This window comes from Suhomyces tanzawaensis (assembly GCF_001661415.1).
Source record: "Suhomyces tanzawaensis NRRL Y-17324 unplaced genomic scaffold CANTAscaffold_1, whole genome shotgun sequence".
NCBI lineage: Eukaryota > Fungi > Ascomycota > Pichiomycetes > Serinales > Debaryomycetaceae > Suhomyces > Suhomyces tanzawaensis.
In genome coordinates, this window is record NW_017963636.1 from 2,067,123 (window position 1) to 2,088,066 (window position 20,944).

At 44.1% G+C, this 20,944-nt stretch overlaps 8 protein-coding genes and 2 non-coding genes across 10 annotated transcripts; 4 read left to right on the forward strand and 6 right to left on the reverse strand.

The window, feature by feature from the left end:
* Positions 1–311: 311 nt before the first annotated feature.
* On the reverse strand, positions 312–1,946 carry GZF3 (Gzf3p; the record flags this gene model as incomplete). Its single annotated transcript, XM_020208351.1, has 2 exons — positions 312–1,368; positions 1,522–1,946. Coding segments are annotated over 2 exons (1,482 nt in total), but the record flags the coding sequence as incomplete, so codon positions are not given.
* A 1,066-nt stretch (positions 1,947–3,012) lies between these two features.
* CANTADRAFT_4253 (peptide-N4-(N-acetyl-beta-glucosaminyl)asparagine amidase) lies at positions 3,013–4,140 on the forward strand (the record flags this gene model as incomplete). Its single annotated transcript, XM_020208912.1, has 1 exon — positions 3,013–4,140. The coding sequence occupies one exon, from the start codon at positions 3,013–3,015 to the stop codon at positions 4,138–4,140; it is 1,128 nt and encodes a 375-aa protein (XP_020067348.1).
* A 206-nt stretch (positions 4,141–4,346) lies between these two features.
* Positions 4,347–4,736, reverse strand: CANTADRAFT_44240 (uncharacterized protein; the record flags this gene model as incomplete). Its single annotated transcript, XM_020209074.1, has 1 exon — positions 4,347–4,736. The coding sequence occupies one exon, from the start codon at positions 4,734–4,736 to the stop codon at positions 4,347–4,349; it is 390 nt and encodes a 129-aa protein (XP_020067349.1).
* An 853-nt stretch (positions 4,737–5,589) lies between these two features.
* CANTADRAFT_t20 lies at positions 5,590–5,663 on the forward strand. The gene has a single exon. It is a non-coding gene; the product is annotated as a tRNA-Ile (tRNA).
* Positions 5,664–5,673: 10 nt separating this feature from the next.
* Positions 5,674–5,746, forward strand: CANTADRAFT_t21. The gene has a single exon. It is a non-coding gene; the product is annotated as a tRNA-Ala (tRNA).
* Positions 5,747–5,864: 118 nt separating this feature from the next.
* Positions 5,865–7,697, reverse strand: KRE30 (ATP-binding cassette family ATPase; the record flags this gene model as incomplete). Its single annotated transcript, XM_020209278.1, has 1 exon — positions 5,865–7,697. One exon carries the CDS (start codon positions 7,695–7,697, stop codon positions 5,865–5,867), a length of 1,833 nt encoding a protein of 610 aa, XP_020067350.1.
* A 593-nt stretch (positions 7,698–8,290) lies between these two features.
* On the forward strand, positions 8,291–15,279 carry BLM3 (Blm3p; the record flags this gene model as incomplete). Its single annotated transcript, XM_020211427.1, has 2 exons — positions 8,291–8,293; positions 8,650–15,279. The coding sequence occupies 2 exons, from the start codon at positions 8,291–8,293 to the stop codon at positions 15,277–15,279; spliced, it is 6,633 nt and encodes a 2,210-aa protein (XP_020067351.1).
* A 124-nt stretch (positions 15,280–15,403) lies between these two features.
* On the reverse strand, positions 15,404–16,918 carry CANTADRAFT_138540 (uncharacterized protein). The gene is made up of 2 exons (XM_020206276.1): positions 16,394–16,918; positions 15,404–16,060 (listed from the first exon to the last, which is right to left on the reverse strand). The coding sequence occupies exons 1-2, from the start codon at positions 16,711–16,713 to the stop codon at positions 15,529–15,531; spliced, it is 852 nt and encodes a 283-aa protein (XP_020067352.1). The 5' UTR covers positions 16,714–16,918; the 3' UTR covers positions 15,404–15,528.
* A 205-nt stretch (positions 16,919–17,123) lies between these two features.
* RPS10 (40S ribosomal protein eS10) lies at positions 17,124–17,833 on the reverse strand (the record flags this gene model as incomplete). Its single annotated transcript, XM_020208959.1, has 2 exons — positions 17,124–17,443; positions 17,782–17,833. The coding sequence occupies 2 exons, from the start codon at positions 17,831–17,833 to the stop codon at positions 17,124–17,126; spliced, it is 372 nt and encodes a 123-aa protein (XP_020067353.1).
* Positions 17,834–18,617: 784 nt separating this feature from the next.
* Positions 18,618–20,333, reverse strand: SIT1 (siderophore transporter; the record flags this gene model as incomplete). The annotated part of the gene is made up of 1 exon (XM_020208456.1): positions 18,618–20,333. A coding segment is annotated over one exon (1,716 nt), but the record flags the coding sequence as incomplete, so codon positions are not given.
* Between the last annotated feature and the right edge of the window lie 611 nt (positions 20,334–20,944).

The following is a 20,944-nucleotide window of genomic DNA, read 5'->3' on the forward strand; positions in this document are numbered from 1 at the left end:
AGTGAAGGCAAGGTAATTCCACTACCTGAGGATGAAGGTGGAAGTGATGACGAAGGCACCTGCCTGAGCGAAGGAAGAACGGTGCTGTGATGGGCTGTATGTGGAGGTTGGTGAGCTTGATGAAGTTGCTGAATATTACTATGATGTTGGTAGCCAGCAAGACCAGAAGATGGAGGTGGCAAAGCAGACCCTGAGGATCCTGGAGCGCTGACGTTTGAGGTAGCTGCTACCGATGCAGTAGCAGAAGCAACGCTACCAGAGGGGGGTAATGGAGTGGAAGAATGATACGAGCTGGTGCTGGCGACTGTGGGAGCCGCTTGTGCTTGAGGGTTGTTGTTCAAGTTCAACACCTCGTCCAACCTCTTTTTCATCGAGTTTTCTCTCAATCTAGCTGCCTGTTCCATTGCTTCCAATTCCATTATTCTGGTTCTGTACAAGTCATTGACGAGCTCAAGCTCCGATATTCTAGTCTTCAAGAGGGTGATTTCGTTGTTGCTGCTGTTATTGGAAGTACCGTTGGAGCCTGGGGCTCCAGAACCGGACCCGGACCCGGACCCCGAGCCAGGCGCCGAGCCACCCTTGTCTGAGCCGCTGTTTTCGTTGGAGTTGCCCTTGTTGTCGTTGCTGTTGTAACCATTGTATCCGTTGGACTGGTTGTTGGAGTTTTGGTAGTTGAAGTTGTTTTGGAAATGGGGCAACGAGCCCTTACTTTCACCTGCAACTTGGTTGATGGGTGGAAGCGAGGTGGTACCGTTGGTGGAGTTTGTGGATGATGCAACCGTGCTGGCGTGGGAGATTTCCGGCGAGTGGACCTGGGAGATGGCAGGCGTGGACGCCTGGGAGCCCTGCTGAGAGCCCAAGTGGAACTGAGGCCCAAATGAGGGCGACGAGATCCCGAGTGCTGGCAACTTAGGGGCAGCGTTGACGTTGCTGGTATAATGCGAGGCACTAAGAGCCGATGAAGGGGTCGAGAAGATCGAGGGCGAAGACGTTTCGCGCTTGATTTCCGTGGCCTTCGATTTGTTCATCAACGACACTCCACTCACGTTGCTTGCACCGCTCTTGAAAGTCGCACTGGGGCCCAATTCGTTGGACATGTTCTCCAAGGCTCCCGCGGCCGCGTGCACTGGGTTCAACTTCTCGGAGTCTCTGGTGTTGGAGACAGACGAGGTGGTGGAAAGAAGCAAGGGCGACGTGATTCTCTGCAAGCCTGGAGCAAACTGGGTGGGGGTGGACGAAGGGTAATGCAAGGGCTGGACCACATGGTGGGGGTGGTGGTGCCCTGCAATACCAGGCACCTGGGGAGGGTTGTTGGGGGTGAGGTGTGGGGGCAAGTGGTGGTGGTGATGGTGGTGGTGGAAGGTATTGCTGATGGGGTGGAGGAATGCGCCAGACGCAGTGGCAGCCGCAGAGGGCGTAGTAGCAGTGCGCATGCTTGCGGGCGTGGAAACAGCGCTGTTGCCGTTGGAAGGAGCCGACGTGGCCGAGCTGGCGGCTGGCAACAAGGGTGTCAAGTCAGACGACGCAGGCTTGGGCTTCTTGGACTTGGGGGACTTCTTTCCTGAGCCCTTGGAGTCCTTGGACTTCAATTCGGGGGTGTTTGGTCCTGAGTTGTTCTTGGATGAGCTGGCGGTGCCTGCAGACGAGCCCGAGCCCTGGGGCTGCTGCTTGATCCTATTTCTGGACTTGATGGTGTCTGTCTTCAAGGAAATGGGTCTGGGGCGGCCGTGGAGCTTGAGGAAAAGCCCACAGGCGTTGCACAACACCTGGCCAGTTTCGTCACGTCTCCACAACGGGGTGGTCTGGGTCTTGCAATTGCGGCATATGGGGCTGGTGATGTTGGTCTTGGTTGTGGTGGTGCCGTTGTTGACGTGGGTGGTGGTTTTGGCGTTGGGATGGACGGGATTGGGCGCCACTGCCGAGTTCTGCGACTGGGCACGAGGAGGGCTGGGAAACTGGGCCTGTTGCACCTTATCGGGAGGCAGCGACACCGACTTGGGGGCCGAGGCAGCCGCTGGGTGGTGGACGGGTGCTGGCTGGGGATGCACGGGAGGAAGGCGTTGTTGGATTTCACTCATGGTGGCGGGGAATGGCAGGATGACACGGATGACAACTGGCTACTGACTCAACTGAATCGATGCTCAAGTGATTGTTCAACTGACTCAACTGGAAATGATTGATACTGTCGCTGTCTCAACTGGTCAACTGAAACTGATTACTCAACTATCTTAGTGGACTTGACGATCTGACAGTGGAACCGATAAGAGATTGGCGAGGAAGGTCCGGAAGGTCCTGGCAGGGCTGGATATTAAAGGACCACGACGGGAAAGCGAAAGACACTGGAAGCTCGATATCGCAGGTATGATAAAGATAGAGGCGGAAATCAGGTTGATAAAGATTAGAAAATTTTTTTTCACTCCAACGGCTTTGTGCGACTTGTTATCTGGGTTAGGTAAGCTACCGCATCGGGCTTAAGTAAGCGAGGGGGATTGTCGGGGGTGGGTTGCGCCCGCAGGTGCCATCGGAAAAAACTGGCCCAAACTGGCGACGCCCCAACAAGAGAGATAAGGGAGGAGTAGCGGGGCAAGGAAGGTCCTATCGAGGACTGGGGTGGGGGGACTCTGCCTGGGAAGTCTCAGGCTGGGAACGCTCGGAGTCCCAGCGTCGGGTTTGAGTGGGCCCAGCGGTGATGGCAAGTGGCCCCACGGCCAAGACCAGGGTCTGGGCGCATGGAGGCCAAGCGCCTAAACGGGAAGCGCCGAGTGCCGCACACTGCGTTGGGTTGACGTGTTGCTTCCTAACGCCCGCCCGTCACGTGCGCGCCGTTGCGGGCACATCCCAGCTTATCGCAGGCAGCCAGTCCGCGCATTATCGTGGCAGGTCCTGGCCGCGCCACGCCCCGCCCATGCTGATCCACTGATCCCGATCAGCGGTCACTACTAATCTTCCGATCTCACCACCAGTGCGGCCACGTGATACTCCTATCTTCCACCTCCATCTTCCTCCACAACCATGTCTGTCCACACCGACTACGCCAACCTCGCCAACCGCCTCATAGCAGCTTACGCGCACCAGTGCTTGGCGGCGTCCCGAGCCCAGCGCTCGCTCCGTGCTCGCTCCCACCACGACAAGAGCTTCATGCAGAGCCTCCTCAGACTCTCGTCGGTGTTGCTTCAGTACAAGTCGCCACAGGCCACCGACGCCGTGCTCGACGCAATTGACCTCGCCTCGGTGTACGCTGGCGTGGAGCGCAGAGAGTCCAGCGCTGGGAGCGACTCCTCCTTGCAGTACGACGACTTCTTGGTCCAGGAGCTCCTCCACTACTTCAAGCATTCGTTCTTCCGCTGGGTCACCAAGCCCCAGTGCCCCCAGTGCCAGGCTAGTGGCGACAATATCGTCGGTGCTGGCGCCAGGCCGTTCTCTGCCAGCCACAACCCCGACCAGGTGTCTGTGGTGGAAATGTACCACTGCACAACCTGCTCGCTCCCGGTGGAGTTTGCCAGAATCAATAACCCGTTGTCGCTCTTGCGCACCAGAGAGGGCAGGTGTGGCGAGTGGGTCAACTGCTTCCTTCTCATTCTCCACGCGGTGATCCCCCAGCCCAATCGCTTGCGATACGTCTGGAACCACGAGGATCATGTGTGGTGTGAGTACTACTCGTACGGACTCCAAAGATGGGTCCATCTTGATCCGTGCGAGGCATGCTTTGACGAGCCCCATCTCTACGCAAACAACTGGGGCAAGAAGATGAGCTTCGTGATCGGCTTCAATGACTACTACGCCATCGATCTCAGCGACAAATACATCCCTGCGTCCGCCCAGATCGACAAGCTCTCGGTGGTGTCGTCATTGAAAACCGTCACCAGCATCGTGGACCACATCAATCTGGAGAAGGTGCGCGAGTTCTTCACCTCTGACGAAACCATGAGGACACTCACCGCAGCCTCGGCCTCAAACAACACCATCCAGGCCAACGAAGAGCTCTTGCTCCATCTCTACAACAGCATCATTCTTCCCTACAACAGAGAGAGGAAGCTGGTTGTGGGTTCTGCAAAACCGTCCAAGACTTCCACCGCTGCAATAGGACGACAAACGGGAACCTCGGAGTGGACCAGGGCCCGCGGTGAGGATGGAAGTTGATCCCCTTCCTCAATAAATAGCCGTCTGGTCATCGTCGTATCTCATAATGCATTAATTAAGTATCTCATAATGAATTTACGTTAATGAACTTAAGCATCTCACCATGAATCGTATCTGGTGAGTTGACCTATCTCATAATGAATTTACATCTCTCATAATGAATTTACTTACTCATAATGCATTTCTAACTTATATTCTCGTGCCCACTAGTCCTCTTGAGACCCCTTGGAATGTCGGAACAACTTGATTCCCCACCAGGAAATAAACGACCACCACCATGCAACCACGTACACACACCATAGACTGAGTACGTATCTGTCGAGCGTTGTGAATATCTTCTCGAGCAAGAGATACTTCTCTCTGATCCCTGGCAGCGTCGATCTGGCCATAGGTGCTAGCAAGTACCTCCACGTTTCGAAGAGAGTATTGCATGTGACCATGAATAGCATCCAGGTATATGCAATAATAGCGTAGCCATAGAATTCCATGTGGGGTGAGTTGAAGATGGTTTGAGGTCTCTTGTCTTCACCGTCGTCAAGGGGGTCCTCGAAGAGCCTGGGCCTCTCTATCAAGGGTAGCGGCTCATTTATATGCATTGATGATGTTGCCTGGGTACTCCAGTTTAGTAAGGATGTTTCTCTGGACAGGGAACAGTCGGTATCAGGTGTCAGTACCAGATGTTCTCGGAAATGGTGATGTTTGTCCTGCACATAATCGGCGATAGAGCTATTCAAGTGAAGCAGTTGAAGCATCATGGCCCAGGGGCCAAGGAGGATTTTAGCTATGAATTTTTAATTAGTACAAGCAAGATAAGTAACTCTTATTGAAAATGTTGGTTTTGGTTTTACAACTTTTGTTCCAAATTTTTGGAAAAACACATTAACATGTTCATAGAGATTACTAAGATTATTATTGCTCACTTCATTAGTGCTTCACAATAGACATACAAAGTTAACCATGAGTACACATCTCAAATAAATGTGTTCCAGTTACAATATCAATACAGTTTAGCTGATTTGGTTCTGGGATGTATTAATTCTACTTTGTAGCTTTTATTTGCAGACCAGAGCTTTCTCCTTTTTTTGCTAATGGGAAGTATATTATAATCTAGTGCATATACATCTATTGTAATGGATAATACACCATTATGGTCAAAACATTTTATTTGGTTATTTGGGTTGCTGGACAGCAGGTAACAAATATGGGACCATTCAGTAGTTGAATGTTTGGACTGAAAGAAATGAGACAATTGCTTCTTAAGAGGAAACCATAGTATGGAAAGCCTTGTACTTTATTTAAAAGTGAAGGCAAAGCCTGCCAGTTGGAAAAATCGAAATAAGAATTGTTTCTGAGAGCAGGTTACTGGTGGAGAAGGGGTGTGCTTAAACCATTTTGAGGGTCGGCACCGATATAATGAATTGAATTCAAAAATTTTACACCGCAGAAACAGGTCCCTTGGCCCAGTTGGTTAAGGCGCGGTGCTAATAACGCCGAGATCAGCAGTTCGATCCTGCTAGGGACCATTTCTTCCAAGGGCGTGTGGCGTAGTTGGTAGCGCGTTCGCTTAGCATGCGAAAGGTCTCCGGTTCGACTCCGGACTCGTCCATTTTTTTGCTTTCGTTGGAGAATCAAAATTGGAACTTAATGTTAGTTCAGCTTCTTTTAGCAGATATGGCAACTACAATTTGACTATAAGATGGATATGAAATAAATACTATACACACTCAGATCACAACGTTTTGAGCTAAAGTCTTCTTGTAGTCCAAGATAGAACCTTCCCATCTGGTAGCACCCTTGTTCTCAATGACGAAAATATCCTTAGCAACCTTGTCAAGTAATCTGAAATCGTGAGAAACAACGACAACACCACCGTTGAAATCATTGATGGCATCAGCCAAGGAATCAATGGTAGCCAAATCAAGACCGTTAGTAGGTTCATCCAACAAGATCAAGTTAGGAGATTCCAAAGCAAGCAAAGCAAAAACAACTCTAGATCTTTGACCTTCACTCAAGGTGGCCATTTGGGAAGTTTGACCTTCACCGGTTAAACCATATCTACCCAATTGTTGTCTCCAGTATTGGTAATCTTGAGAAATGTTAGAGAACTTGTCACGAACGAACTCCAATGGGGTCTTGGTCAAGTCCAATTGTTCAGCAGAATGTTGGGAGTAGACACCTAACTTAATGTGAGTGTGTTGGATGACTCTACCGGCTTGTGGTTGTAATTTACCCTGGAACAATTTCAACAAGGTAGACTTACCAATACCATTTGGACCAACCAAAGCAACTCTGGAGTCCATATCAATACCGATATCCAAACCTTCATACAAGTTGTCTTCAGGGTTACCAGAGTAAGAGAAGGACATGTTGTCGAAGGCCAAAACTGGAGGTGGTAATTTTTCGACTTGTGGGAATCTGAAGGAGAAAACCTTGTCTGGGACAACAGGTTGAATCAAACCATCAGCTTCCATCTTATCCAAAATCTTTTGTCTAGACTTGGCTTGTCTAACCAAATTAGCATAAGTACCAGCAGATGCAATAAATTTCTTAATATGAGCGATTTCTTCTTGTTGTTTGTTGTATTGTTTCATTTGATTGGTTTCCAATTCAGCTCTGGTCTTGACATAAGAATCGTAGTTACCACCGTATAATTGCAATTCCTTCATTCTCATATCAATCATGTTGCTACAGACACCGTTCAAGAAATCCTGGGAGTGAGAAACCAAAATCAAAATTCTGTCGAATCTCTTCAAGTATTCTTCCAACCAAACACAAGCGGCTAAATCCAAATGGGCAGTTGGGTCATCCAACAACAATAAGGTTGGCTTAACGAACAAAGCCTTGGCCAAAGCAACTCTCATTCTCCAACCACCAGACATATCCTTGGTCTTCTTCTTGATGGTGACACCGTTGAAACCCAAACCAGTCAAGATGATGGCAGCTCTAGATTCGAAAGTGGATGGGTCCATTTCGTCGATCTTTTCGTAGACACCTTCCAAGGTTGGGGATTCTGGACCTTCCTTGATGATCAAATCTTCGACCAAGTCTTCCAAACGCTTCATTTCAGCTTCAGCTTCTCTGACAACGTATTCCAAGGCAGAGAATTCGGTTGGTTCAGCTGGTTCATTCAACAAGTAAATATCAATGTGCTCTGGAACAGGGTATTCTCTGGCAGCCAAAGACTTCAATAAGGTGGACTTACCACAACCGTTTTCACCCAACAAACCGTATCTACGGCCGTAGTTAAGTTCCAAAACGGAGTCTTGAATCAAAACCTTACCGTGGAACAACAAGGAAAGGGAGGAGATCTTGATATCTCTGGATGTGACAAGGGATTCTAAAACACCGGTGGTGACTCTATCGGACAACCCATCTTCATCGGTTTGCAACTTCAATTTTGCAATTTGGGTCTCGGCATCATCCACGACATCTTCTTCGGCATCTTTTGCAGCTTGCTTCTTGGTCTTCTTGGTGGTCTTACCGGCAGCAGCCTTGGCGGCTTCTCTTTCTAATCTCTTAGCTTCTCTCTTAGCTTTTGATGATGAGATCGCAGACATGATGGACGTGAACTCTCAAACGAAGTGAAGAAGAAGTTTCCAGCTGGAGATTTTTTTGGTTTTGAAGAAGCGATGAGAATTTTGCGGTGGTCGTGCGAAAGCCACCTGCACCACTAGCGATGAAAGTGCAACCTCTATATGCATCCTAGGGGGATGCTAGCATAGAGGCATGATGTAATTGATGGTGTATCTAGAAATTGCTGTGGTTGATTTGGGACATAATTGGCCATGTTTGACCAGATATTGACATTCTGGGAAACTTGGGTTGGGTGCACTATGGGCTGCTATTGTAGGCGAATGAGAGGCGAGAGTATTGTAAGCCGTTGAAGATGAATAATTACTTCAAAAAGCTTCCTGGTCAAAGAGATTCATAGCAGGTGATTGAAGTAGGCACCAGGGACCGCATAAATGGAGCCAGAACTAGGGGAAGATGCAAACATGGTGTGTTGCTTGATCATTTTGCATTAGGGCGATTACGTCAGGGCGCGGGCTCATACGCCGAGATGGCCGGTTCTAGAAGGCTACCCTGGGAACAGGAAACTGGGGCAGGCTGCAGGCGACAACACAGTGCAGCGTATTGATGACGTGCTGCCATGGCCAGGTAGCGAACGCAGGCCTAATCTTGCTAGACTCGAAATTGCTGGAAGTCCCTGTAACTGGGGCTGGTGCCAGTGATAGTAAGCCGCACGGTCACGTGACAAAACATCCACCAGCGGGTGCCGAAGCTGGGAGGCAGCTAATGCCACCAAGAAGATCGGAAATACATAATGTGTTCCTGTAGTGGCGAACTGCATATCTGCGTAGGCCTCTAGGAGAAAGGGGGCCAGATATCTGCCCTCTGCTGTATTAGAATTGGGGCAACTGCTCACGTGACAGGTGGCGACGGCAAGACAAAAGAGATATTTAGCACCAAAATGGGCCTGACCAGTACAAGATTATAGAGTCAGATTAGACTCTAAACCTTTCAATGTCGGACGATACACATAAGAGCCCCCCAAAATCCGATGTTAAGGCTCCAATCCCAATCAGCGGACACGGAGCCAGCATTCCTCGGGTATCTTCACAATATTCATTAAGATCCCAGGATGAAGAAGAGCCACCCAGGTCCTTCACTCCGGGAATTGCCCAGACCCTGCATCGTTCGAAACAAAATCAATTCAGGAGAAGACCTTCTTACAATACCATAGAAGGAAACCGTGAACGCCACTATAACCTAGACTACCCTGAAGACAAAGCGGAACTCCAAAAACTTCAATTGGATCCTAATTCCAGATTCTTCGCACGTACTAGACCAAGAACATTGGATTTGCCAAGTATGCTTCCCTACAAGATCGAAAGTCCCAAAGATCAAGCCAAGTTCTTAAGCCATATAGTTTCCCATCTCTATATTGCCATAAAGACCTTGGATTTACAAGGGTCTTTGTCAGTTAGTGCAAATGAATTGGCAGCATTAAAGGACTTGAGTAACGGATCCGATGTCGATTTGGCATTGGAAACCAATCTTTTCGAAATGAACTCTGCCAGTGAGACCAATTTCGACGAGGATGGTAACTACTTTTCCAACGACGAATCTGACAGTGATGAAGATGAAGACGAAGAAGACGACGAATTGGGAGCGGATGGAGGTATGGAAGATGACGGTGAGACTACAAACCAACACAAGAAATCTCCTAAATCGGCGGCAATCATTGGTGTAAAAACTTGGACTCATGAATTATTGGTGTGGTTAAAAATGAAGTATGACATGCCTGTATCATTAAAGGTATCCTTAGCAAAGGTTTACTATTCGTTAGCATTATCAAGAGGTCAACATTTGAATTTAAAAACTTACGTTAAAACTTTCGATCTGTTGACTAAAGAATCACATTTACTCAGAGAACATGGATTATCATTACCTTGGGAAGCGCTTCACAATGAACTCATTAGTCATTTCCCTTCAATAGACTCAACCTTGGATCCTATTGAAAAGAAGGATCACAAGCAGCTCTTGAGCTTAGCCTCCAAAGCCAGCGTTTTTTTTGATGATGATTCTTTACCTTTGGTTTACGCCAAGTTGGGGAGTAGGTTTTCCATCGCCAATGCCTCTTTGGTATTGTCCTCGATGTCATTGTTGCCACTTAGGTTCACTAAGGGAGGAATGGAAGACCCGAAAGATATCCGTCATTATCTCGCTTCATTCTTCTACATGTGGAAGAAGCTCAGCAAGAGCTCAGGATTCGACTCACAGATTACTTCTCGCCTTGGTCTTGTCGCCATGTCTGCCTTATTTAAAATCAATGATGTCCCCGATAGCATTTCTTATATTAAGATAGGAGACTATGGCATATTCTCCAAGGATCAAATGAAGTTCATGATCAACACATTGACCAACAGTCTTAGTATTATGATTGAAAAATACTCTTCCATGAAAACCAAATTTTTCCATGGTTTTGCATCAACTATTGTTTATTCAATTAACGGGGGCAGTCCTAAGACTGACGGAATTATCGAGAATTTAAGAACGTTACTCAATGCCATACAAAGTTATGTACATCCTTCAAATAATGGTGAGTGGTCGCGTCCTATTTCTAAGTTGGTATTGAGTTTGATTTATCAATTTCACAAGAGATATTGTTCCGAAAATGAGATTGGCGGAACACTTAATCACTTACCAAATTCCATTAAGTTGAGCCGTGACATAACAGATGAGTTCGTGTCAATGTTTTTGCCGATTGTCAAAATCGGTATTCAGTCAAAAAAAGCATCATCGACAGAGGACCATTTGACTAGTTTACAGCTTTTGGCTTATTTGAATCCTACAATGGTATTAGAAAACATGTTATTGGATATTTATGAATCTTTGGAGGGGGTCATCTCCACTCATAGAGTTATTATTGCGTTGAGATCTATTGAACCATTAGCCAGGTTTTTCGCATCTACTCCTATTTATAGAGTCCACTTGATCAGACTCTTGCTGTTGTCATTACCAGGTATCGATTCCAATGACTTAGAGAAAACTTTGCATACATTGGATGCTTTCTCATCAGTTGCAAACTTCGTCCCCTTTTGTGATTTATCGGATGGTGAAGATGATCCATCCTTTTCTCTTCAGTTCACTCAATCTCATTTGCAGTATCTTGAAAGAAAACTTTATCTGAGTCAATCAGCTGATGCAATTGATGACCTAAACTTCGATGTTGATGAAGAAACTGAGCTTAGGGCGTTGAAATCTTCCACATCTGCCTTTAAATCATTGATCAAATCATTAAACCAAAGACTCTTCCTATTATTCGAAAACTTGCCAGATCCTTCTAAGACCGAAGGAATTGAGAGGGACTTGGTGTCTTCCATCCCCAAATATATTTATGTGCTTTTGGAGTCTTTTTCGGACGATGTTTATAAGTCATTCCAAAAGGAGTTTTTCGATTTTGTCTTCAACAACACTTACCATACTATTGCAGACGTAACTGCAGAAATATGTGGTGGTATAATCAAGCGTGATCCAAAATCCTTTAGAATTTATGGTCCACAGATGATAGATAGAATTAGGGAAGAGATTGAAGAAAATGGCGCTGGCCAATCAAGAACTGGTGTTGATATTTTACCCCGTGATCAAAACTTGTTCTGGAATCTTGTTATATTAAACGAATGCATTGGCAACGCTGGAAGTGAGGTATTAAGATTGGCTGATGATCTCATGAGCTTATCTTACTTTTTGATGGAGAACGTCAAAGGTCCAGTGGTATTTGCAAGCTCATACTTAATTAACCAAGTATTACAATCTGTGACTAAAATCAGATTGAAGGAGAATCGTTTGATTTCACCACTGTATGTTCAGAAACACGGAGTTAGCGAGAAGTGTTGGGGAGGATTTCAATTTGATAATTCTCGTTTTGCGAAGGAAAATATTACTTTCGAATGGTTTACACCTGGTGAGAAGGAAGTGCAATTTGCTGTCGATTCATTCAATGACCATGTGATTAGATGTTTGAAGAATATCCTGCAATTGATGAAAGATTTTAAGGCTGATAACCTTAATGGTGGATCTATCCAACTTACTGATGATATAAGAACCAATCTCTTGTATATTGGATACTCTTTGAGTGGTATTTCATACTTATTGGATCCTTCATTTGACGAGGACATTCCCCAATTAAATCATGAAAACGAATCCATAGAGAAAAGGTTGCTATTATTGAAGCAAATAAGAAATGCCAAATCAGTTAAAGAAGATGACGAGGGGTTGGATATTTCTGATAATTTGGAGAAGATAATGGAGAACTTGAGTACTGATTGTATGGAGATTGACCAGTATGATGGCTCAAAAGAAGTGAGCAACGAAGCCGATGTCAATGAGTTGATATCGTCCAATGATTTAAAATCAGATTCAACTGATGGCTTAAAATTATCATCTAGATCAACTTCTCCAATGGATATTGAGGTCCCAGAGTCCTCTTCGACACCTCAAGTGGACGATGTTGATATATCTTCCATCAATCCGTCTTCTACTTTCCGCGAAAGAAAGCTTTATACATCCTACTACTACTTTGGTGATGATATTGAAACTAGAAAGTCAAATGAATTGTACTTAAAATTGCACAAGACTCATCATTTTGTGGGAAAGAGTTTACATGTAATTTGCAAATTTTTGACTACTCACTTTCATGACAATACCAAACTTTTCAAGCATCTTCTTTATGTCATCAATATTTGGTTTTCAGACGTTGGAAGGGAAAGAATTCTTGATTCAAGTCATTCAAAAATTCATTATGGCTACATAAGTTGCATCCAAAGCATAAACAATATCCGCAAACCTTATACTAGAATTGCAATTGGTTCACGTATTGAAGCATATCACTCATTGAGGGTATCTTTACATTCTACTTCTCGTACTCAAACTCAACTTGATAAGTGGTTACTCGAGGATATTGTGAAGTTGTCATTATCAACGTATACTACAATATCATCTCCGGCACAGTCGTTACTCGTTGATGTCATGAAACGAGTCGGTGGTGCATATAATGTTATCATAAGAACTACTTTTAAGCTTCTCTCCAAGGTATTAGAAGACGTGAAGACGGGTAAGAGTAATTCCTCAAATAAGAAGGGTTCTGACAAAGAGCACCTGCAGGCGAGTGGAAATGAAAAGATTATCGAGAGTGGTCTAAATGTATTTACCTTAAAGAGAGTGAAGTCAAAGCTCCATAATGATTATTTCAATCTTCAGAAATATATTGAGATTCTCCTTAAATGTCAAGAGATTGACTCTTTTGAGGTTCAAACATTAAGCCAAAAACTTTTGGAAGGTGTCTACACATACATTACAGTTCCGTCGAATATTTGTATCATCGATATTGCGTCAATTGATACTATTAGACCTCCAGATGAGTTCATAGACCTCGAAGTCAAGATTATCAGATTAGCTAAAGAGAAGAAACGGAAGATATACTTTGAGAAAGTCAAGAAGATAGAAGAATTCGTAATTGCAGCAGAAAAGATCCCCTCTCATTGGAAAACTACCTCGATGAATTTGAATATGTTGATCAGTCTTCAATCAGAGCTTGAAATTGGTTTGGAATCCGAAGTTCTTAAAATCTTGCTTGAAAAATCATCATCTGATCATCCTCTTATTTCAAGATTGTCATTGAAGGGCTTGACTAGAATTATCAACAAGCTCTATCTTCTTCAAGGTGTTGATTACGATTTGAAAAAGGCATACGATCTTGAATTCGTTGGAAAGGATTACACAGTTGTTGACACCACTCCTAAAGATGGCAAATCCTATTACGAGACATGGGACAAAGAGCTTAAGAATACAGAAAACCCCAGCTTTTATGTGGATTTCAGGGCTAGTGTAGGATGGATGTTTTGGGATAAAACGATGGTTGTCAACTCAAGTGAACCATGCTTTAATCTTGCATTGATTCCCTCCGATGCTGAGATTTTAAAGCAGGTGTGTGGGATTATAAGCAAAACATGGCTTCTTGATATCGTTAAGCTTTGGATTACTGATAATGAGGCCAATTCAGCTTTTCAAGGTACGGACGTATTTTTCACCTCAACTTTGCTTCTTTTAATGTCCAATGGATATGTTACAAATTTGAAATTTCAAGACTTGTTGGAAATCATTGAGGAAGTCTATGTGGAAGATGACAAGAGTGTTCATATAGTGATTTGTGAATTGATTTCCGGTATCTTGTTAGGTTCCAAATGGCTTGATCCTCTGTGCGTTGAAGCCAGAGATAACTTCATAACCCAATTCCTTTCTAAGATTCTTGCAAATGACTTGTCTCCTGACAATAGAGGTGTCTGGAATATCTTCTCCTGGTGGTTACCTTCTCATATTGATATCAGAAGATTTCCAAAAATTATTGGGGTTATTACCAACTTCACTATCGATAAGGACTCCGATTCAGTGGTTAGACAAGCTACCCGTATTAGTTATATGAGATCATTACTCACATCAATTACTTGGAATTATTCTGACCCTGATGCTGTTTTACAATTTTGTTTGGACAATATCAATCACAGATACGAGGCCATACGTACTCAGATCGGGTCTTTGATGGCAGTTTTGTCTTTCCCATACTATGGGGAATCGAAAGCCAACAGCACTGAGTTTGTTTTGGATTGTAATGAGAAAAAGAACTTGGTGCTTTATTCAGAATCAGAGGCCAACAAGCTTCTCTCATTGATCCCAGAGTTATTTACGAGAATTGAAGCTTGGAGGAAGGACGTTGTTGGATTATCTCCCCAAGAAATCTTAAAATCAGACTATATCTACACTGCAACCACAATTTTAACTTGGTTGAGACAGGAGCTTAATACTAGTGTGGGCATATTGTTCCAAAGATACGTTGACAATTATATCATTCCATTTTTGCTCAAGTTGATCAATATGAAAGAAGTATGCCAACTTGGAAACATTGATCCTATCACCGTATTCAAGAAGGTATCACAGATTCAATATGATGGTCAATACTTGGAAAGAGTGGTGATCATGTTGGAGAAATACTCTAGCGAGGAGCTTAATGTGGTTCAATCCATTATTATGGGCGAGTTTACCGAGACATTTTACTTCAAAAATTTGTTCAAGCTTACTACTCAACAAAGAAGACGAATCATCAACTTGACCAACCATATGGTGTACCATAAAAATGTTGAGATCAGGGAATCTGAAGCATCTACATTAAGTGGATTAATTCATATTTCACCACCAATGGAAGTTGAAGAGTTTGTGAAGGAAAGTATAAGCTCATACACGAAGGACCTTGACAGTATTAGGAAAAAGTACAAGAAAATTGGATACAAATCAATAGAAAGTGACGATATCAGAATACTTCACGGTGCAACCTTGGGACTAGGTGCCTTGGTCCATGCTTTCTCATTCTCGTCTCCTCCGCCAAAATGGGTTCCTGAAATTTTGGCAACGCTAGCCAACAAATCCTCGGGTTTGCCTGGAATAATTGGTAAGACTGCAAAGAATACTTTAGGTAAATTCAAGAAGGATAGGCAAGATACTTGGCATATTGACAGTAAAGTGTTTAATGAGTACCAGATGCAAGATTTGGAAGGTGTTCTTTGGAAGAGTTATTTCATTTGAACACATCCACACTTGTCTATCTCAAGTTTTAATAGAATTTACACAGCATTAGAACGTAACTACATGTAATTGAATCATAGAAGTAGTTTACTGGTTACCGCAAATCAAGCTTATGAGCATATCGAATTGCATTCTAATAAATTAGTACAAGGAAAAGGGTCGTCTGGAATGGAGCGAGAACTTCGTGGCGAGCTACCTCAGTCGCAAATGAGAAGCAGCTGAGACAATGAGTACAATTGAACAGGTGTATTAAGATAAATTACTGACTTCAAACAAAAAGTCAGCAAAACTAATCGTTGCAACCCCTGATAAATCCTTGTCATATTTTTTGAAGACATCAGTGAGCTTCCTCAAGTAAACTAACAATTCGATAAAGGCATCAAATTTCAATTTACCAACAGAACCAGACTCATGACCAGCGTAGTCCTTGTAGCAAAACTTTTGGAACAAGTTTAAAACAAGATCAATGTTTAACTTATAACCAATTTGTTCTAGGATCTTTTGGAACTCACCAAAAGAGATATCGCCGGACTTGTTGGTATCTGCCTGAACGAATAGTTTCTTGTAGGCAGACAAATACTTCCATAAAGATACGAATTGGTCAAAGTTCAAGCTTTTTAATGGGGCTGATGCCACATCACTGGAGGAGCTAAATAACCTGATCATCAATAATACGGTAGATTCTTGGAATCTGGTATTATCAAAATTCAACAACGCGACCGAGAGTTCTTTTGCAGAAATCTTTCCTGAACCATTCGAGTCCACCTTATCGAAAACAGACCTCAACTCATGTTCAAGCTTTTGCTTGGAAGATGACTTCAGTGAACCATTGTCACGCACCAAAGATTCCTTTGATCTGCTAGATTTGGAGGAAGGGATGGGTTGCGAGTGATTCTGGGGAGGGGAGCTCGACATGCTTGGTGGAGGCTTCTTGTGGGCCGTGGAAGACGAAGACGACGACGCGTACTGCTGAGGGTGGAGTTGTGGGGGTTGGGGAGAGTGGTGGAGCACCTGTGGAGGAGGTTGATGGTGATGATGTGGCAGAGGTGCTCTTTGCAGTGGCTGCGGCTGGTAGTCGTATCTTGCAGGTGGAGCATTTTGCTGGAAGTGAGACGATTGGGGCGATTGGTGGCCTTGGTAGTATTGTTGTGGGGTTGGGGCATATTGTGGCTGGGCAGGACTTGGGTTGTAGTGCTGCACAGGTGGCTGTGGTGTTTGTTGGGGCTGGTAGTATTGCTGCTGTGGAGGTGGCGCCTGTTGGTGATGGTGCTGTGGGGCCGATTGATATCCTTGTGTGGGGACCTGATACTGCTTAGGGGGTCTGTATGCGACGTTCGCTTTTGGATGACTACCTTTTCGTTGGCTAGGAGGACTGCCCACCACGTAAGCTGCCTGTTGTGGCGTAGGGTACATCGGTAATTCGTCAACTGGCATCTTGACAGAAAACGTTATGAATAGACAGGAGTAGTTTCAACGCACTTGTGGCTGTATCGGAGTCAGCGGTGAGGTGCCACGTATTTGGTTCGAATCTCAGTAGCGCTAACTTTCCTCCAAAGCAACAGGGGGGTTTCAATAGTTCGCTGTAGGCTATTGAATGATCACGGTTAGGAGAGGCGAGGGATCTAGAATCATGTTTTGTTTGAGGCGAATGGCGCAGAACCGTCACGTGAGAAAGAATGCGGAGGAGGAGGACTGTTTTACAATTGGGCAAATTGCTACGGGGTTTACAGGTGATTATATTTATTTATGTTTTATTTGGTTCCATAAGGATAATAGAGTTTACATAGGGAAGCTCCTACACCAAAATGAAAACGGTGCATGAACAGCTAATATTATACGATAAATTAATCACGAGCTCTTCTTCTGTAACCACCTTCAGCACCACCTCTTCTTGGGCCTCTGAAACCACCTCTTTGTGGTCTCTCAGCTGGGGCGTTCTTCAATCTGGTCAATGGCAAGATACCTTCTGGGATGTTCAATTCGGTTCTTAAGAAGTCGACACCTTCGTCAGTCAAGGTGTAGTAGTAGTATTGCCATGAGAATTGGGTCTTGACGAATCCCTTGGAGGTCAAGGATTGCAAAGCCTTGATGACAAACAAGTTTCTGGTGTCAATTTCTTCATGCTTTGGTTGGTTGAAGTCCTTCTTGGCAACGACGACACCCTCTATAATTGTTAGTATCAAGTTATTTAGATGGTATAATCAGTGAAGACTTAGAAGGAATCAGGTAGGTGGCCTGGTTAATGGCTTTCTGGAATCTTTGCGTATGATCGATCGGTATCCGTTCCATGATTCAGAACAAATAATCACTTGGCTACTCCTTGGTTGATCAAGGCCCTCTTCAACTAACGCCTATTGCAGTATGCTTGTTTGTCGATCCTTTTCTTTAGTTCCTGATTTCATTGCACTTTCTGATAAATTTTCACTTTCCTATGCCGACTTAACTTGCTCCTGTTTCCTGTTTTCTCTGGTCTATACTGATGTTATTTCTATCTTTACATACCTTGGAAGAGGTATTGGTGAATCTTCTTTCTTTCTTCTCTTGGAATAAGCATGTTGGTGACTTAAAGCTTAACTATACAACTTTCAAAAACGAACCGATATAATAAAAATTTCATCAATTTTTTTGCACAGAATTTTCGTTGGTGGTGAGAGTGCGCCGCACAGATTGGGCCTTCCTGCGCGGGCGCGCTCAGTCTGGAGGGGTGAGAATTTTACCCGGACTGCAATTCTAGTCTATGTACAGGAACGCAATGTGAAAAAGTTTTGTTCAGAGAATATTAGGGTGTGATTTGTTCGCTTGCTCACGTGCGTAGGGTTTTAGCCCTAAAATTTACAGAATGTCGCAGCTTGGGGAACTATTCAGGGACTAGACTACGCAAGTACTCTAATTCTTTAGTGAATCGGGAGCTCATCTTCAGAGCCCTCAGAACATTACTAGTTTGACATGTTTTGGAGCTTGGCGATTCCGATAGAAAGACGAAAGGAAGAAAAAGGTCCAAAGTGACTACCAAACAATCAACTCATAAATGTCTACACGACATTTATGGCTGCAATCTAAACACGAATTATTCATTAAAAGTAGGTAATTAATCTATTTATATTATGAGAGGGTAGCTGTGAGTATTAGACAATGTTAGATTGCGTTTTTTGGATGCTATCGTCTGAGTTGGATTCTTCATCCTTGGCCTTACCCGCGCTGATGAACCCGTAAATGCTGACAAGGATCAATACTGGACAGAGAATCATCACGAGGGTAATCAAAGCAACTTTCAAAATAACCAAACCCTTTTGGCCTTGGTTCCATTGTTTCTTATTCTCATCCAAAGTGGTCTTGAAAGAGCCGGAGAAGAATCCCAACAATGAAGCATTTGACTCCTTTGCAAGGACTTCGACATGACTCTGTTCGTTGTTCAATTCATGGTCTCTTAAGAAGAAACCAGCAATCAACATAGGAACACAGAAGCACAAGGACACAGTCATCAAGATCTTTTGCAATTCTCTGTATGCAGAAACCATTTGTTGTCTTTCAACCGTATCCCAAGCATAGTCCAAAATGAACTTATAAGGGTTGCTGTATGCTGCAGTAGCCAAGGTGGTAGAGCCAAGCTTCTCTTGCAACTTTGAGAACAACGATTGCGTCCAAAGAGCACCAGCAACAGCGGAACCAACAGCAGATCCAATACGGTAGACAGTAAGACCCAAAGAGATAATAACTGCCATGTGTTCGTGATTGGTACACGATTGCAACGAAACATTCACAGGGTATGAGAAGAAAGATGTACCATAACCCATAAGAACAGTACCGGCAATAATACCAGCATAAGCACTACTACCAGATCTGTAGTGGAGCAAGAGACCCAATGCGACCATCCACATGGCACATCCGTAGATAATGAAGAGTTTCAATCTTCTAAAGTACACGACAAACAATCCAAAAAAGAATCCACCAATAACGGACACAAAGGAACTCAAGGAGGTGATTCTGGTAGCAGAACTTTCAGACTGGTTTACTGACACTCTCAAGACTGCAAAAAGATATGAACTTTCCACAGAAGAAATGAAGTTCAACAAGAAACAAATGATCAAAGCAGCCCAAATACCTCTATCCTTTAATAACTTGAATGGTGCAACAGGATATCTAGCACCGTACGATTCCCAGAGTGCGAAACCTGGAATCAAGAGAGCACCGATAACGAGAGGGGCAATAATGCTTCCATTTTGCCATTTAGACTTGACACCTCCTGCCAAAGTCAAAGGAACTAAAAGACAACCAAGACAAACTGTCAATAAAACCAACCCAATGATATCCAAAGTCCAAAATAAATACTTAACAAATCCCCAGGCACCCAATTCTTGGAACTTGGTTTTTCTTTGCTTGAATTGTTTCCATTCTTCGCTTCTTCCTGCCAAGATTCTCATGTGAAGCATACATCCAATCATTGGTAAACAAGTCAATGGAAAGATAAATGCCCACATTCCAACACCCCAAGACCAGTGCTTAACGGGGTTAACAGCGGCAACCACATTACCGGAGATCCAGGTATTGATGATGAAAGATAAAGTAGGAACGAGCATGTAAAACAATCTCCATTTAAGACTAGAGAAATCAGATAAGATAGTCATGACAATCAAGATAACACCAGTATAACCAACTTGGTATAATACCGAACCACCGGCGTATCTCTGGACATCATGAGCTTGGGACTCAATAATTGTTCCGACAGAGTAAAGAACAATACAGCAAACGAAGATCTCCAAACGTCCAAAAACATCAGACAACCTTGCGAAGATAGGTTGACAAGCAGCACCAGCCACAGAAGTGATAACTCCAATGGTGGTCAACAAAGAGTGTTCAGCATAAGAAGCAGTTGCGTAACCAGTGAAGATGTATCTAAGCAGACCATCCAAACCGTACCCATAACCAACTAAAAATGCAGAAATAAGCAAAATGAGGTGGTAGTACCACTTACCACTCCACTGATGTGCGAGAATTTCTGCCTTAATGACACCGATAGACTTTTCTTCCTCATATTCGGAACCAGAGAAAACATCAGTGACTTCATTGTCCCTACTGGTCTTATGAGAAAGTTCGGACGATGATTTTATCGCATGTTGAGGGCCTGCACTGGACATCCTGGTGTGATGGAGATTAAAACGAATTCAAAAGCTGGAACATAGTCCCTTTTGTACATTTTAGGTTCGTGAGATGCCCTGGTAAGCTATCAATAAAACGCACGCAGGCTAAATTAGAATTTCTGTGTCATTGGACAATTGCCAAAAAAAAGAAAAGAATATCAGATGAATCTGATAACTTGCTCAGGGTGCAGGCAGCCGCAAAATCAAAACAACCAATAGAAGCAGGCCTCAGTAGAGGCTTAGATTAAGTTTCTTCATTAGACCGTAAATTATCGCCCCAAACTTATTCTCGCAAGAGCCGTATTACTGGAATCTTCAAGGCGGGTGGTCCATGCTGTCAAGTAAGCCCAATATATTCGGAAGTCGCATTTACTGAGGGCTCTTGAATTAATTACTGATACATCGAGCTACGAGAAGTAAGGAAGTTGAAGGACGACCTGTTCTGATGTTTTGTATGACAAAAACCACAAATGCCGTTGGAGAGCCGCATATTCGTCAAGATCAAGCTGCACGAGACAATACGTATC